This window comes from Idiotropiscis lumnitzeri, chromosome 20, assembly GCF_059441095.1.
Source record: "Idiotropiscis lumnitzeri isolate Australia: NSW breed Sydney's pygmy pipehorse chromosome 20, RoL_Ilum_1.0, whole genome shotgun sequence".
Classification (NCBI taxonomy): domain Eukaryota; kingdom Metazoa; phylum Chordata; class Actinopteri; order Syngnathiformes; family Syngnathidae; genus Idiotropiscis; species Idiotropiscis lumnitzeri.
The window spans coordinates 9,168,098-9,186,384 of record NC_142410.1 but is presented as its reverse complement, the minus strand read 5'-3'; the positions used below and the strand labels follow the sequence as shown (position 1 = coordinate 9,186,384).

Below are 18,287 nucleotides of genomic sequence, written 5' to 3'. Positions count from 1 at the left end.
ATGATGCGTGGCGGCACATCTTACATCACACGCGTCATCATAACCACTCACAATATAGCACCATAAGACTCCTTCTTCTTCTTCACTTTTCTGCTTGCCCTCATTCGTACATGTGAAATTCCCAGCCAATGAGGACGCGTAATGAGCAGCCGGTCCCGCTGGTGCTATCCTGCTTCCCCGAGACACACCGGCATTGGGGTAGTGGTAGGAGGAGGTGATTGAGAAGCTCGCTCGCTCTCTTTGTGTGTGCGCGTGTGTGTGTGTGTGTGTTTGGGCGATAGAGGGGGAGAGCACTGCAGTAATCTGAGAAAGTAGGTCAGACATAGCAGAGGAGAAAAGAGGTACAGGAAAGTGATGGAGAGGGAAAAGGAAGCAGAATTCTTTGGGTTGTCAAGTGTTGAACTGACGTGTGCATGAATGCGACTTTTTTTTTTTTTTTTTTTTGCTGCTTCCTCCGTATGCACCTGCAGGCCATATTTACTGGACAATGAGCGACGCTCCTGCACGGCCACCATTTTTTTTGGCGGCATGTGAGCTTGTGCGTGCTATAAATAAACGTGTCTATGAAGTTTTTGAGGAACGCGACGGAAATGGCTTATGGTTGTTTTCAGGGAGTTTGTTGTGCGTATGCACAAAGTCCAAAATACACGGTGGCACGCACGATACACGAAGGGCACTCAGGCTCCTTCTATACGGACTCCACTCAAGTATGAATTACCTTCCTCTTTCTTTTTTTTCTTTTTTTTTTTTTTGGCTCTTTGGGCCATGTCTGTGTTTTATTATTTATTTGATGAAGCACAAAGTATACTGCGTCTATAAATACACACTGCGGCCCCCCTGGAAACGGACTGCACCAGGGAAAGATTGTGCGCTAACCGCACACACCATGGAATCGATTCATTGACAATTGCTTCGGTACATGTGGAAAGCGAAAATTGCCTTCATGTCTCCGTGCTTGGGGAAATAAACTCACGAGGAGGGTACAGAGCTTTTATGAGGGGCTCAAGTGTGCTGAGCAACTGCATTTGCAGTCAAATTTTTTTTTTTAAATTAAAAGTGCCACTTTAAATAGTGCAAAATGCATTTGTGTAGTTTTTGGAATTTTTTTTCTAATTTATTAATTAATTAGCTCGCGTTCCTTCCTTATCCCATTTCTCTAACTCCACCCGGACCCGAACTCGGGCAACACCTGCGATCTGATTAAATTAAAGTCCAGAGATTTGACTTATCTCCTGGATGATTTTAGCCTTTAGTGCAATATACGCACGCGTCAAGTGAACTGAGACAGATCGCTATCTTTTAGTGTGAATTATAAAATGTTAAAATTAGATTTTTTTTTTTTAAATGATTGTGTCATGAAAATTTCACGGGCGATGATAGGAAAGTAGTAACTGCTGTTAATGAATTATGTTCAGCTGACACATTGAAACAGTTTTTATGTCTGGGAGAAGTTAAGTTTAGCCTGGGTTGGAAGTGGTAATTCCAGAGTCTTCTGCTGTTACCAAATCAATGATTTTATTTTTATTTAATTTTTTTTAAATTTATTTTTTTAATTTTTTTAAATTTTTATTTTCTTAAGACTAATCCTGTAAAATGAGTATGAATTGATCTTTGTTTTGGCGTAATCAACTAAGTCAAAGTGTAACCTGTTTTCTGGGTTTGGTCACGTGACGTTCACAATGCGAGCCCGAGGACACACTGACACAAAATGTCATCCATCTTGGATAGCTGAAAAACCGGTTGGATTATTCTGATTAATTTTTATTCCATGAATGCAATATTAATCCGTTTCTCTTGTTGGTCCCCTTCCCAGTACGTGGCGTTCGGCTCGCTATTCTTCATCCTCATCTCCATCTCCACCTTCTGCATGGAGACGCATGAGGCCTTCAACACCATCCTCAACAAGACGGAGAACGTGACGGTGGGGAACCTGACGCGCGAGGAGATCGTCTACGAGGTGGTGACCGACAGCTGGCTGACGTACGTGGAGGGCGTGTGCGTCATCTGGTTCACCATCGAGGTCCTCCTGCGAGTCATCTTCTGCCCCGACAAGGTGGAGTTCTTCAAAAGCACCCTCAACATCATCGACTTTGTGGCCATCCTGCCCTTCTATCTGGAGGTGGGCTTGAGCGGCCTCTCCTCCAAAGCCGCCAAGGACGTCCTGGGATTCCTCCGCGTCGTGCGGTTCGTCCGCATCCTCCGAATCTTCAAGCTGACCCGCCACTTTGTGGGTCTGCGCGTCCTCGGCCACACCCTCCGCGCTAGCACCAATGAATTCCTCCTGCTCATCATCTTCTTAGCGCTCGGCGTCCTGATCTTCGCCACCATGATTTACTACGCCGAGAGGATCGGCGCCCACCCGGACGACCCGGCAGCCAACGCCCACACCAACTTCAAGAACATCCCCATCGGGTTCTGGTGGGCCGTGGTGACCATGACCACGTTGGGCTACGGAGATATGTACCCGCAGACGTGGTCGGGGATGCTGGTGGGGGCTCTTTGCGCCTTGGCCGGCGTGCTGACCATCGCCATGCCCGTTCCCGTCATCGTCAACAACTTCGGCATGTACTACTCGCTGGCCATGGCCAAACAAAAGTTGCCCAAAAAGAAGAACAAACATATTCCGAGAGCGCCTCAGCCGGGGTCTCCCAACTACTGCAAGCCGGACGCTCTGGCCATGGCTACTGCCTCACCGCAAAGGCTCTTGGGAAACGTCCTGGGTGGAGTGATGGGCTCGGGAGGCCTCGGGGGTGACTGTCCTCTCGCCCAGGAAGAAATTATCGAGATTAACAGAGGTGAGCTGTTTCTTTTTTCTCCCTCTTTAATTAACTCATTCACTACCAGCCAAGTAAAAAAAAAATAAATAAATGGATCTTTGACGTCTTTAGCCGTCAATGGCAGTCAATGAGTTAAAAATGAACATCCCCAAGTTGTGTCCGTTTGCAGTTTTGCAGCATGCCTTTCTCACCGGTGACTTGCATGCACTTATTGCCAACAATGAGGCACGCTAACACGTTTAAAGTGTAGGTATTTCCTGTAAGAACACGGCCCGTTCATTCTGGATCCACCCTGGAGAAATCAGCTGGCCCATCAGAACTCACGTGTAAATTTATTATCAACTGCGAGTTCCACGCTTGCCTTCCGGCGTCCATCTGCCAGCCAGGAACAAATAAACACTCTGCGACGGCAGAGGGGGGAGAGTAAAGTCAATTATCTATTAAAACAGCTGCATGCTTTTCAAATGGTGCTGACTTGGCATATTTTCTCGGCGGTTTCGCCAATAAAAGCAGGAAGGGGGGGTCATTTGGCGCTTTGATTGCTTTTTACGGGTGTCGGTTCTCCTTTAATGCATCACGTTGGTCGTCGGGGAGCTCCAAAATTATTGCGCCTCTCAGCAGTTTTTGTGGCATTTTGTCCTGTCTTGCTTTCCTCTACTTCATCAAAATTCCTCGTTTGATAATTCAAAAGCGAATTCGATCAGGATTTTTGTGATTTGGCTGAATTTGACAAATTTACACTTTTCACTACCCCTATGAGCTAGTGATGGGAAAATAAAGCTTCAAATTTGCTTCATGAACCAGTTGTTGTATTTTTAAGGCCTCTAGATGGCGATGTTGGTTTAAATAAAGGGTTTCAAAAAAATGGCAGGTCAGTGAGCTTTCAGGCCAATGTTGAACAGAGAGCGCCATCTACAGGAGCTTCGTTTACCCATCACGACTATGAGCACCCCCTTGTTCGTTCTGTATAACTTTTTTTTTTTAGCTACAATATGTTGAATTTGTGGACTCATTCGCTACCAGCCGAGTTAAAAAAAAATCTTTGACGCCTTTAGCCGTCAATGGCAGTAATGTGGGGAAAAAAATGTGATCCAGGTTTTCATTGCACTAAAGGTGACATTGTTCCTCGTGCAGATTCCAAGCAGAACGGCGACGCCGCCTCGGCCGCGCTCGCCAACGAAGACTGCCCCACCATCGACCAGGTGCTCAGCCCTGACGAGCGGAGCCCCATCGGGCGGGGTCCCACCCGGGAACGCTACCAGCAGGACCGGGCCTGCTTCCTGCTTAACACCAGGGAATTCCGAGCCACGGATGGGAATGTGCGCAAAGGTACGTCTGGCATCCGGACACCGACGGACGCAAACATGTTGTGTAAACATTTGGAGAGGGCTGCTTTCGACACCAGAGTGCACACTCAGAGGAGGATCCAATCCCAGACTCACATGCACACTCAGCTCTTGTGCTCTGCTCTTGTTTGTTAGCGCCTCTCTCCATCCATGTTGTCCGTGTGCCATCGCCGCTTGGTTTGATTATGCGTGTCTGACCGTGAATTATTTTTTTTTCTGTGGGTCTCCTTGGTTTGGTTGCTTTGTTTGACTCGCTCCATCTTTCCATGGCGTCCGTCCGTGCGTTTGGTTGTCCGTACTGTGACATCCATCCATGCTCATAAAAAGTCTTTCTCTGTCTTCTGGACTCAGACAGTTGACCATGCATTAATTTACTTCTCGTCACTTCTGTTTCTCTCTCCTCCCTCCCCCATCTTATTTGGTCATTCCCCCCCCCCCCCCTCTTAACCTTCACCCCTTCATGCCCCTTCCTCCTTCCCTTCCCCGGGATAAATCCATGCCCCCATATTCCATTCCCTTTTCTCCTTTGTGCCACATCAACCCTCCCCCCCCCCTCATACCCCCTCCCTCACTCCCTCCCCTCCCCTCTTTTAATTTCTGCCATCATCTTTGTGCTCATGACAACCTAACACCTTCACCCATCCATCCGCCCGCCACTCATCGCAATCAAACCACCGCTGCCGACAACCTGCCCCCGAACGCTCCCTCGCACTCCCTCCAAACTTTTCAACACCCCCCTTGTTGACGACAAACTAGAGGCAGCAGCCCTGGCACCCAGCCCAGACTCCCCTCTGACGGAGGATTGGTATAAGATGGAAGGGTCTCTGTTACAGCAGGACCTCAATGCAAACTCCACCTCCTCCTGGATCAAACCATAGCGCAGAGGTAACCATGCAAAATCGAATCAATCAATCAATAAAAAAAAAAAAAAAAAAGAGCCCAAGCTTCACGTTCGGCTTCGAGTGTCCATTCAACTCCATCTGGCTCTCCATCGTGTGTTGCATCATTGCAGTGATGTCAACGACAGCAGAATACAAAATGCACACCTGCAATCTCACGCGCACACGCACACACACACGCCCCCGCCCCCGCTTTGTGTCGTCAAATGTGCAGGCTCTTGAGCTGAGGTTAGGGCGCGACCACGTCACTTTGTTGGCTTGAATTGTTCTGCGCATTAAAACCCTCAACCTCAGCCCAAGCATCTTGGCCGCTTTGCGCTCGTCGTAAAACGCCACCGAGACGTTTGTGTCAATAACGCAGCACAGATTTGAAGAAAACGGCAAGTCGCGGTTCACGTGGTTGTGGTCCTGACGTGCCTCTGTTGTTGTTGTTGTTGTTGTTGTCTCTCCCTTCAGGTTGTGTCATATCACGCGTGTGTATGTGGGCTCTTTCATTCTTACACGTTTTACACACACGCACACACACAGTCTCACTGCCGTCTGCGTGTCGTGTTCGTGTTGTCGTGTGTGGCTTACTTTTGGTTCTTACGCCCTCGACAATGTGTTTTTAAAGATGTGACTCCCCCTCGCACCCCCCCCCCACTGGCCTCAGCCTCGGGAAAAATGCACTGCAACTCTGTAATACGTATGAAAAATTTATTTTGCGTACACAGTTGCCAAAATTGAGTCCGAAAATTTGTTGTCGAAGAAATGTGGAGAACTTACAAGAATGTTCCGGATTTAAGCTACTACTACTTTTCTTGTCTTATTTTTTTTTTTCCTCAAGATCTATCCTTTTGTCCTACACGAACATCTAGATCAGGGGTGGGCAAACTTTTTGATTGGCAGGCCACAATGGGTTCTAAAATTTGACAGACGGGCCAGACCTGGAGCAGATAATATAATAATAATATAATAATAATATAATAATTCCCTTTATTAGTCCCACAATGGGGAAATTCGAGATTCGAACCCAGGCCTCCTGGGGAGACTGGGTCCTGAACGCGGCGCCTTAGACCACTCGGCCATCCTGGCAGCCATCGGAAAAAAAAAAAAAAAAAAAAAAAAATCATTTAATTTTAAATGAAAGTGACAAAAGCGTTACAATAAAATATATGGTTTTGAAAAAAACACAACATTTAGAAAATAAAACAATAACAAGGTTTATTCATTTAATATTTTTCACAATCGGCGGGCCAGATTAAAACGTTTGATGGGCCGCATGTGGCCCCCGGGCCGTAGTTTGCCCACGCCTGATCTAGATATACGCTAATGCAAATAACAGTACTGAGACAACTGTGCAGGAATTAGGAAATTTTAAAATATCACAACTTTCACTCAGACTTTCTGCAACATTTTATTATTTATTTATTTATTTTTTATTTAGCTCAAGTCTGACTTCCAATTCCTTAATTATCTGATCCGAAAATGTGCCTCGTGACTTTTGCCCATATCGTGTACAGAATGATTGATTGGTCTTTCCAAATGCATCCTGTTATTCAAAAGTGTCATTTTTCCACCCCCAAGGCCCGAGGTCACTGAGGGTAAAGGGGGGGGGGGGGGAGAGACATTAAGGTCAAAAAGGGGATAGTACTTCTGGAAACGACGCCACGCTGCCGAAAAGCCAAACACACTCAGTGCAAGACCTCAGCTTTGTGCTTTATGACCTTCATCAATCAGGTTCCTGCTGTCATCATCATCATCACGTAGATCGAACACGGTGTCGCTGGCGCTTAATGCTTCGGAAATACTATTCCCGGGACCGTGCGAGTGCGCTTTCAGTGCCAAGTGTAGCCCAAAGCTTCATAACTCTTTGCTTCCTGCGCTGCCAGCTCGAAAGAAACGCAAAGAAATGCCGCTTGACGCCACACTTGGTAACGGAAAGACTTTGCACAATAAAGTCCAAGATTAGAAACACAGGAAGTAGAAATTAATAAGCGCCAATAAATCCCTCTTTAAAGCAAATCAGGATTCAATCGCACCAAATTGGAAAATTAGCACCAGTAAGAAGCATAATTTAATATGTTCTAATCGATCCAAACTATATATTTGAACAGAAAACAAAGAGAACTACACGTGATTAAAATTTCAAGACAACCGCACAATTTTGTCTTCTGCTAGCTTAATGCTAACGCGCAATGCAAAACTCAATCGACAGGCTCACGCTGGTGTTCTAATTCTTTCAACATTTTTATCGAGTGCTATTTTCCCTTAATTTTAGCTAATCGAAACATTCGACGAGGAGTTGTCTTCCTGTTTTTTTTTTTTTAAAGAGGGATTCCAAAGTTATTCTTGTGTGCTGCAGGTATGATTTCCTTTCCTTGATAAACGCTTCCGGTGTCTTTGCCAAGTTCTTTTGGAAAGCTTTCCGTGTTCCTCCAATTTTGATTGTGGGCCATCTGGCTTCCTGTGCTCTCGATGCAGTCTATGCATGGCTCACGTGATACGGTTTACAAAGTTGACTACTGGAAACCTTCGACGGCAAAGAGCTCCATCTTATTTCTTCTCTTTCAGGGTAGCTTATTTTATACTTTTTTTTTTTTTTTTAATATATTTCATGATTTATTTATTTGTGTGCAAGTTTTGTGCAACTTCATTTTCTTGTTTTTTTTGTGTGTGTTTTTTTTGTGCTGTGTTTCTTGTATGATGTTTATTTGTAGTTTTTGTGTTTTGTTTCTTGTAGATTTAATAGGACTAAGTTATATATATTTACATTTTTGGTGTCTTTTACTGTCAGGTTCCATCTTGAGTTTTGTGTAACAGACTTGTCGTGTCCTTCGATGAGTTTCAAAACCACTTTGCAAAATGCAATCACGAAAATAGGCCAAAAAAATAATTTGAATAAATACAGAATATTGCGATATATCGTTTTCTTTAAAGCACGCCTTGCTATTAGTCTCTGTAGTATCAAATTATTTAATTTCAAATGATTAATTATGGCTAGTTTCTATAATATTTTATTTATAATTTTTTTGGTATAAATGATACATATTGTGAAGTGATAACACTTGTCTCCATTGTCATATCACCTCATCACGATAAACTGCAAATATGACTTTTATTCGGAGCCAGATTTAGTTTGCTTCAGCAATAATTAGCAACATGCTAATCAAAGTTTAGGCAAATCTGTCTGACCCAACGCAACACCTGGGCTGTGTTTGTCCAGTAAATCGTAATCTGGAAAAAAAAAATAACGAAGCTTCCCACCATCGCCAACCAGCATACGATGACAAAAATCGAAAGCTGTCATTTAAACATATTAGTCCACTTCCTGCAAATTATTTTTTTTTACAACTCATCCAGATACTACAACGCAATATGAGAACCTCGGATATAATGCGACCTTTTGGGCAGCACCGCCGACTCGTATACGCTTTGTCACTAGATCACTGACTTGCAGATGAGGTGTGCCTAATAAACTGGCCACATTTCCTTTCCTGCTCTGGATTGCGGTCACAAGCGAATCAATCGTTTTAATTATTGGTAACAGGAGTCGCAGCATCTTTAACGGGCAATTGATCTCATGTAGCTTGTGGCCCTCGCTACAGGAGACTGAAAGAGCAGGCGCGCACCGTCATACCACATTATAAGACTTTATGTGTTCTTGTGCATGCCTGGAAAAAAAAAAGCCAGACACATTGTATACGTTGTAAGAGAAAATATAAATGTGTACAAAAATCAAAAGTACCAGACGAGTAAAATAAAATAAAAAAAAAAGAACAAAATGGATCTTTGACGTCTTTAGCCGTCAATGGCATTAAATGAGTTAAATAAATGCACGTTTTTAGGAATTTTTTATTTATTTTTCGGTGGGTATTTTGTGGATGAGTCTAGTCCGATTATTTGCAGTGTTTTCCTCTCTTTTTTTTTTTTTTTTCCTCTTTGTGTGCTTCCCTTCTCCATCAGCATCACCTTCCGTGATTAACGCTCATTCTTCCATCCCATCTCCAGGCCGCCACTGCAGTGCAAGTGTATCTTAAAGTCTGACTGTAGGTAGGTACCGCATATGCACTCCCCTCCTTCGTTAACGAGCCACATGCGACTATTTCCCCCTGATAAAGAAGCCCAAAGTAGCAAAGTGTACACGTTTCTAAGTAAATACACGCGTTACCATGGCGATGAGTTGCCGTGACAGACTGCAGTGGCTGAGAAACACTTTTTTTGGTTGTCTTCTTTTTTTTTTTGTGGTCACTCATGCTGTCATACATACATAAAAAAACGGGAAGGACCAGCTTTGAGTCCGAATTTACTACGGGAAACCGCAACAATCCGATACAGAAAATATTTATGTATGTATATGGAAAAATACTCACAACCTCATTCTTCATCTATTTCATGTTCCACATATGACGACTCATTGATTCACACTTGACAAGTGTTTCAAATTCAACATAACTGGGACGCAACTATTTCTTTTTTTTTTTTAACAGCTTTGTACCGCCGACTTTTTTTTCTCCTTTTATTACCAGACGCAATTCAGCTTCTTTAAAATGAGCTAAAAACTTTTTGAACCTGCTGCACATCCCCCCAAAAATAAGCGTTAAATCGAAAGCTGCTATTTTATACGTACGCGGACCCTTTTGTCGCTACTTTTGGGGGCCACGCGATTTCCAAAAATCTCCCTGCAAAAGCTTTCATTTTATTTATTTATTTATATATTTATTTTTTGAAAAGTTCAGCCCTAGAAAACGCATCATCAATATTTTACAGAGTCACCATTTGGCTAATGTGTTTGAGTGAGTCAGTTTACCCCAAAAAAAAAAAAAAGAGGCAAGAAAAGGGCTTTTATTTATGGTTGGGTCAAGCAAAGTGTTATTGAAGTGCGAGCGCTGCACCACGGCTTGCTTTTGTCCGGTCGTGCGGAAAAAAATGAAGAAAATGACTATTTTTGGGCGGGAAAAACCCCCAAACACCTGTAGTTCACTTTTCGCTTCATTTGGTTAAAAATTCGTGAAACTTACAGCGGGAAGGGACACAAGGAAATTGGTAATAGTAGTGCTGAATTTTGTCAGTGCCCAACAATCGAGTGTCATTAAAAAAAAAAGATCTCTGGAACAGATTCTTTTGAGATTTGGAGGCGTTTTAAACCTTGTGAGAATTTTTTTTTTGTTTATTGTTGGCCATCTGAAGTTTACAATATGCAAAATCTTAATGTTAAACTGAGTGATACAGTTAGGCATAATTTCCTTAGTGGTATTTTGTAATCTGAGGCTACACGAACATGGGTGTTATAAAAAAAAAAAAAAAAAAGATTTATCATTGTGACATTGCACAATATAGGTTTGGGTTTGGCTCAATTAAAATGGCTGGCGCTGACGTTAGAGACAAATTTGACTTGTGTATTTGTTTCAATTACAGCCAACTGCATATGTCACCTTCATAAATTTAATGCCTGATTTTATTTTCCAATGAACACACACTGGGCAGCATGGTGGCACATAATATTATATTATAATTCCATTTAATATTGTATATCAAATGTATGCATTAAATGACGGTAAATTAAGTAAATATCTCACTGCTGGCGTCTATTTGAGGAAATATTATTAATTCCAGTTGGTGAGCATAGTAAGTCAAATAAATAAATAAATTTAAAAAATAAATAAATTAACACATAAATAAATACATAAATTCATTAATTAATTAATTAACATAAATAAATAAATTTATTAATTTTTTTTTTGTTTGGATGACAGTAACTACAAAATAGAAGTCGATGGAAAAATCCCCTTGTTCTTGTGGCCATGGTTGTATTTATCTGGAAACTTCATGTAGTCAACTCATATTGTATCAAATAAATGGGATTATTTTCAACTGTCTTGGCCCGGTGTTGTCTAAAGCACCCGTACGTAATACGACACGCAAAACAATGACGGCTGCTTTATTCAATGGGCCTTTAAAGGATATCAGATCAAACTTGTATGCTTTTCTGTTTTGAAAAAAAAACAACAAAAAAAAAACCCAAACATGTCATAACTCGCATTTTCTTGTTTTGTCTTGTCTGTCTTGTCTGTGTCTGTCTCTCCTTTCGTATGTCTTTATGATTTCATGACATTTTGAATTTACTCTCTTCCTTTCGCTAACATGCTTCTTTTCATTTTCTTTTCATGTTGAAATCTTGTGTGAAAACCACTAACTTTGGGAAAATGTTCTTCAAACGTGCTCAATTACAACATCCATTTTGTGTTCACGCACACGCACACACGGTTCACCAATGTCGTGAAATGTAGCCACAAACTACGAGAAATCTCGCAGTCTGACAAACGTCACAGGGTTGTCCGGCTCGTCTCTGCGGCTAGCTCCCATCACGAGCCCACCTTTCGAAACCTACGAGGCACCGGGCCCGTTGCGCCGTTGCCGTTCCCCCATCCCTTCCATTTTGTAGCAGGGAAGGCTGCACAAGATGGGATGCCGGGCCCCGGCTGGCGTTAAAAGTCTCGGATCGCACGGGCAAAACTGATAGCAATAAGATCACGTCAACATGAATGTAAACAAAATGACCTCTTGTCTTGTGAATTTAAAGGTTTATGATGCATGCGTCATCTTAGCAAATAGGCTTTAAAAAAAAAAAGAATAATAAGTTAGATTTGTCATTAGACTAAATATAAAGACTTTGTTTGGCAAACGGAATCGTATCGCAACCTAAAAAAAAAACGATTAGCATTTCCTGTTCCCCGGCATCTGTTTTGATGTGTTGTGAACATTAATTGTGAACATCCGACCAACGTTTCCCAACCTTTTCTTGAGCCTCTGCACAAATTTTGCACTCGAAAAATATTATGGCACACCACAAAAAGTGAAAACGGGGATTGATTAGGTTGTGAATAAAAAGTTGACCCACCCCTGTTCAAATGCAAGATGAATGATTTTTTTTTTATTAAAATAATTATTATTATTTCTTCATCACACCTGAAACCACCACACCTCAATTAGCCGTTCTTCTTGGCACCCGACAAACATTTATTTGTGTTGAATCACTTCAACGTATGCCGACTCCAACTTGTGTTTGAATGTGATTGGTTAATTCCGCACACAGCCACATCCCAGTTATAAGAGGGTGTGCAAACTTATGCAACCACATTATCTCGGTTGCTTATTATTATTATTTCATTCCCCCCCCCCCAAAAAAGAAATCGTTGTACATGTGATGGATTACATTAAAGGTGGAAACAGTTTTCAAACAGGGGTGTGTACACTTTTTTTTATATCCGCTATTTTCAAAGAGCATTGAGTCACCATTTAAATTTTATTTATCATTTTTGGACCCATTCAGTGAAGATATGTTTGGGAATCACTGCAATCAAAAATGTGAAACAATTCCTAATTCTAATTGTCAAACTGTAATGAAACGTTAATAATTTTTTATTTTTTTTTTTATTTTGCTGCGATTAAAATTTAGGCACCTTAAATCATTCCCACAACGGCGCAGCATTCCCTCCTGCTGATCCGCCGGGCTGCGCTCATTAGCAATAGCGGTCTGTCTCGCCTCTGACGCACAGCTTCGCCGCCCTCCGCCGCATGTAACTAAACAAGTCAGCTGTGCAAATGAAATACGACATTAATCTCTAAAAAAAATCTCTTTGAAAAAGTGCAATAAACGCCTCATTGATTATTGATGACATTTAATAATAAATTAATAAATGCATTCAGGTTAGTTAATCTCCTTTACATATGCAAGGAACGTGCAATATTCTTTTTATGCTGGAGAGCGGCCTGTGCACATAAAGTACATTTGTAAATATCTCTCTTTTTTTTTTTTTTTGGGTCAATATTTTTTTTTAAAATGCACGGACTTATGAATCAGTGTTGAGTACAAAAATAATGCGCCAGTTTGAGCTTTTCGATGTTGTGCGTACATTTAAATACTTTACTTTGCAAACTTTTTCGTTTTTGACTCACCAGACAATGCTTTTTGTTCCGAGTGATGCGAGAGTCACGATTGCTTATTTAAAAAAAAAAAAAAAAAGTACAAATCAAATGATAAATCAATGTGCTTCCGAGGTCAACGTTGAACTTTTCCATTTAGAACGTTTCGCAGTCATGCATGCTTGGCTCGTCCGAGGATTGTGAATATGTACAGCTTTTGGATTTGCTTAAAACTACTGTGAAAAGAAAAATAAACAAGTCAGTGCTGCTTTTTTTTTTTTTTTTGCAGTTTCGGCATAATCCACACACTATGAAGAAGGCAATTCTGGGGTGGCGGGGGGGGGGGGGAATTTCCAATTCGATTTAAGTTGCAGAAAAAAGCCACATTGTGCTCTACTAATGGGCACTATGCGTCCACGCTTGAATGCCCTTGTTCGTCCCGTACATAATACTTGCTTGCTCTCAGTGGATAAAAGCTTTGGTAAAAAAAAAAAAAAAAATGTAGCACACAAACACTCCCTTTTTCCACAATGTGGATGTGATGACAATGTTCCTTTTTTTTTTGGGGGGGGGGGTGGAATGTTTGAAAAGTAGTCAAAAGAAATGTCCCTGAGTCTTTTACTGTACTTGTTTTTGTTTTAAGGACCCTTTTTTTTTTTTTTTTCTTAGCCGAGCTCTTGTATGCTTTGCCTTGAATTGTGTTGCGAAAGTGGCGAGAACACAAAGTTTCAAAAATGAAAAAAATGAAAAAAAACAAAAGGGAGCGGCAGACGTCGAGAAAGTGCCTCCATGAGGCCCGTCGAGGTTCTGATGTCACTTTAGGAGTTGATCTTTAATTAGCTAGATTTAACTAGCTCCCGTCTCTGTACTGTGCTACGACTTTCAAAGCGATGCGGTCGGCAGTATTCATCACGTTCATATCTGTATCGACACACGCGAAGACATTAAAGTCACATGAAATTTAATAGATGTACACATTGTGTTGGCAAATTTTTTGGATTGAATTATTTTTGGGATTATTTTCCTATCGCTCTGATTTTTCTAAACTCACTTTGTTTGTTTTGCTTGAACTGTAAGATGTACTGTCAAGTGCTTCACGGATGTATTAGACGCAGCGAACCCGACCATCGAGTGCTTTGATGCAGTCTTTCTCAATTTCCAGAAATGAGGAATTTCAAAATAATTGTTTTAGCAAGTGCTTTAACATACAAATGTAATAATTGTCACATGAAAAAAAAAATGATATTGATGTTTAGCAATGCTGTAAATTTAGTCAGCTGGTCTAATACATCCGTTTAGCTCTCTAAATCGTGAACATGTCGATTGACTTGTGTTTGGAAAAAAAAAAGAAAAAAAGCAATACTACAGTCCTAATTTAGAATGATATTTTTTCTCCTCATCAAATTTTGTATCAAGAATGCCAATTAGATCATTATTTGCTGCCGCTCTGTAAAAAAATTACCTAGATGATGAATACGGGCTTTTTTTTTTTTTTTTGCAGACTGAGCTCCAAATCATCATCAAACTTAATCTTTTAATCTCTATTAATACGACACTCATACAGTGTATTATTCCCTAAATGTGTGACCGTGAAAACACACGGGCAACGTGGTTCGTTTTTCGACAGCTTCCTCATTAGGAAAAAGTGGCAATGCGGGATTTTAATCAGCCGATAAATGTAATAAATATGACATTGTATAGCATTAACTAAGTACGGTGTAAAAATTCACACCAGCTTGAGTAAACTGTAAAAATAAAAACTGGACCTCAATTGAAAAGCAACTTTTGAATTTTGGTTGGTATTCCCCAAGCAGATTTTCCTTGAAGTCAACGGTGTCCGAAGACGGTGAAGCCAGACAGAAGAACCACCTCAAAACTGTGTGTGTACATGACGTGTACCAGAAAATAATTGTTTTGTTCTAATACCACCCGAGTGTTTTAATCAGCGAGCCCGCTCGTACGTGCGAGACTTGTCTGCTCTAAATGTCGTTTTCTTGTCCAACAATCACGTCAGCATGGCGGTTCAGACTCTTAGGTGGCATTTACTTTCTTCGGAGGATTCTTCTAATGTGCCCATGAACAACATCACATATATTTGTGTGTGTGTCCATCTGTCTTGTCGTCGTTTTCATATTGTTGCACTTTATTCTGACAGTTAAACGGCCGTGCACGCAGGTAATGCTGATTACTTCCCTACTTGATTGAAATGCAAAAAAAAAAAAAACGATTAAATTGCAATTGGCAAAAAATAAAGAAATAGCAATTGGCAAAAAAAATAAATAAATAAATAGCAATTGGCAAAAAAAAATAATAATTGCAATTGGTAAAAAAAAATGAAATAAATTGCAATTGGCAAAAAATAAAGAAATTGCAATTGGCAAAAATAATAAAATAAATAGATAGGAATTGGCAAAAAAAAAATAATAATTGCAATTGGCAAAAAATAAATAAATTGCAATTGGCAAAAATAATAAATAAATAAATAGCAATTGGCAAAAAAAAATAATAATTGCAATTGGTAAAAAAAATTAAATAAATTGCAATTGGCAAAAATATAAAAATAAAAAAAATTTAAATTGCAATTGGCAAAAAAAAAAAAATAATAATTGCAATTGGCAAAAAAAGAAATTAATAAAAAATGCTCGCAGGTTGGTTTATATTAGTGGAACACTTCTATAAGCCAACCGAACAATGTGCTAACTTGCAATCTGACTGTTTCACATTCCTGATTTGTCAGCTGAGTGTGATTATTCCTGACTTTCTGTTCTTGTCTTCACAGTGTTAAGTTTCTAGCGTTGGCCTTCTCTCTGTAACGAGGAGTCATTAAAGCGGTTAACACATATTTGCGGCGGGAGCCACGTAGGCGGCGAGCGTGACGTGGATCGACGTTTTAAAGGAGATCGTTGCGGGTGACCAGAAAGGAAAAAGAGAGAGGGCGAGAGGCCTCACGTTTAAAATCATGAATTCCAAAAAATTCACACGGTCTGCTCCTGCTCACGTCGTTACCAAAGTAGCCTCTCGGAACTCCGACGACCACCTTTTTTGACATCTGTCTGACAGACCTTTTTTTTTTTTTTTTTTTTTTCCTTTTTCTCCTCCACCCTTTTTGGGCCGATAGACTGAGCATTGCACTGACACACTTTGGGAGGGGAAAAAAAAAAGGACTCCTGATGACACATTCCAGATGACATCACCATCAACATGTTTCCGGAACAAAAAAAAAAAAAAAACTTGTCTTTACAAGGGACTGAATGAACAATGTAGCATCTCTGCTAGCACTGTAGCATCAGTTGGCTGGGAAACGACTTGAAATGACGAAAAAGTGAAGGATTTCTGCCGTTTAGAGGTCACGGCCCTCCCGAGATCCTTTCCAGAAAATACGTAATCCCCCCCCCTCCCCCCCCCGACATTACATGAGAGACGTAGATCTTAACCTTCAAGGATAATTACTTTCAAACGACCCGCATAAAGATCAAGTTGCCTCTGAAACTTTGTCTTCCATTCACCTCTCGAAAACGCGATCATCCGAAAGCTACTGCGACGAAACCAAGCCCATGTAGCATCCTCATTCCGGACTTTTTCTCTCATGTACTGCAAAAAAAAAAAAAAAGGGGGGGGGCAGAGGGTTGGGGGGGGAATCCTGCTAAATGACCTTCTGTGATGTCATCTAGATTAGCAGAAATGAGTCCACTCGAGAGGGGTTGGGGGGGGGGGGGGGTGGTAGAACTGCCACTTGCATCCGCTCGCCTTTTAAGTGAAGCACACACTGAAGCAAAATTAGAACGATTTGGGCTGCAGCAGAAAATAGACTCGAGGAGACGGGAGCTCGAGATCACTCGTCAAGTCTTTCGGTCCAATCACGAGTCTGCTTAAATTCAAATGAAAAGGAGGAATGGACATAAACACCCCCCCCCCCCAACCTCCCCGCCCCACCTGTCCCACGCCACAAGGACACTTTTTACACCCACGAAAGGGACCAATCAGTTGAATAAATCCCCAAGACACACAACGGCCTACACTGCCAACAAGGCACAAGAACCCCCAGATGAATACTGCCCAAAATGTCTCTGCGGTACCTCTTGCTGCCAGCGAGCTGCTTCACTGGCGAGTCAATGTCACAATGAGGACGGCCCGGCAGGCGGAGCCAACAAAGCGGACCAAGTATAGAGCAAGTGTACAAAAAAAAAAAAAAGAGAACAAATATATATTTTGATAAAACTAATTTAGGTATGGCATAGGATGCTGGTCCAGGATGGAATGAGAGGGAAAAAATATCAGATGCAAAATGTGAAAATTTGCCATGAAAAAACAAAGAATCCTGGAAGGGGGGGTGGGGGGGGTTGAGGGGGGGGGGGGTAACTTAGATGGCCACATGCACTAAGTGGAGAGACAGAGCAAAGACATACTCATGCATCAAAGGGAATGGATGGACCCCCCCCCCACCCAAGTTCAACAAATGAGGGGCGGAGCCAGGTGGGGGGGGGGCGGCGTCCGGAGGGGTGGTGATGCATTTTTGTAACTTTGTTTACCAGCATGACTACTTTGCATGACTGTCTTTTCTGCAAACCCTTAGTTGAAGACAAGGGTGCTAGAGATACAAAAACAGATATATAAAATGAATTTAAAAAAAAAAATGTTATATGCAATTCATGTTTAAAAAAAAAAAAAGATTCTAATGAAAGAGAAAATCTATTTTGTTTTGAAAAGTTTGAGAAAAAAAATGTGAATATTGAAACATGTATGTTTGCAACGTACACCCTTGAACTGTTTTGTTCGATGAAATCTCTCTGCTTCTACTGCCCTACTTTCCTCATTCCAGGGTTTGGCATCCATACCAACATAGTTTGACTATTTTTAACATAATTATATTTTCCTAACATCTCATTCACCGCCATCATCATCTGAGACTTTGCCGACCGTTAGCTTGCGTGCAAAGTCGAACCGTTTGCACAATGACCGTAGCAGCAGCAACTCAAAAAACAAACGAGCTTTCTGTACTTTGACTGCTTGATTAACACTCAGTTGGTGTTAATTTTTTTTTTTTTTTCTTTGGCAATAATACAAGAGAAGTTGCGACGTGACTGTAGCAGGGCGAACTGGACGAAGAAGTGTTGGAGATTAGATTCCTCAGAGGGTCTCTTCGTGGGCTCGGTTCTGTTCCACTTTGCGGAAAGATAAAGATGGACGTACATGCAGTGGTAACCTTCAAGGCCAAACAACGCTGTCATCATGCCAAAACCTTGTACATTCTGGTTTTTTTTTTTGGTCCTTCGATCTGAATCCTACATTGGCGCCCCAAGAGTGTTTCATCTTTGACCGTTGTCGTGAGCCTAGAAGTGACACAGGAAGATTCTGATCGT

General features: G+C 41.4%; 1 protein-coding gene across 7 annotated transcripts in view; it reads left to right on the top strand.

Annotated features, from left to right (window-relative positions):
- Positions 1-16,528, top strand: part of kcnc3b (potassium voltage-gated channel, Shaw-related subfamily, member 3b) — a 33,599-nt gene extending 17,071 nt beyond the window's left edge. Inside the window, exons 3-6 of one of the 7 annotated variants that reach the window (XM_088284421.1) lie at positions 1,814-2,795; positions 3,912-4,106; positions 4,880-5,008; positions 15,707-16,528. In XM_088284421.1, coding sequence (XP_088140547.1) covers positions 1,814-2,795; positions 3,912-4,106; positions 4,880-5,001 — 1,299 coding nt within the window. In that variant the 3' untranslated portion in view covers positions 5,002-5,008; positions 15,707-16,528. Of the gene's footprint in view, positions 1-1,813; positions 2,796-3,911; positions 4,107-4,879; positions 5,626-9,012; positions 9,036-11,291; positions 12,183-15,706 lie in introns of those variants that run through there. The other 6 variants (XM_088284418.1, XM_088284422.1, XM_088284423.1 and 3 more) reach the window with 6 other exon arrangements.
- Positions 16,529-18,287: the final 1,759 nt, after the last annotated feature.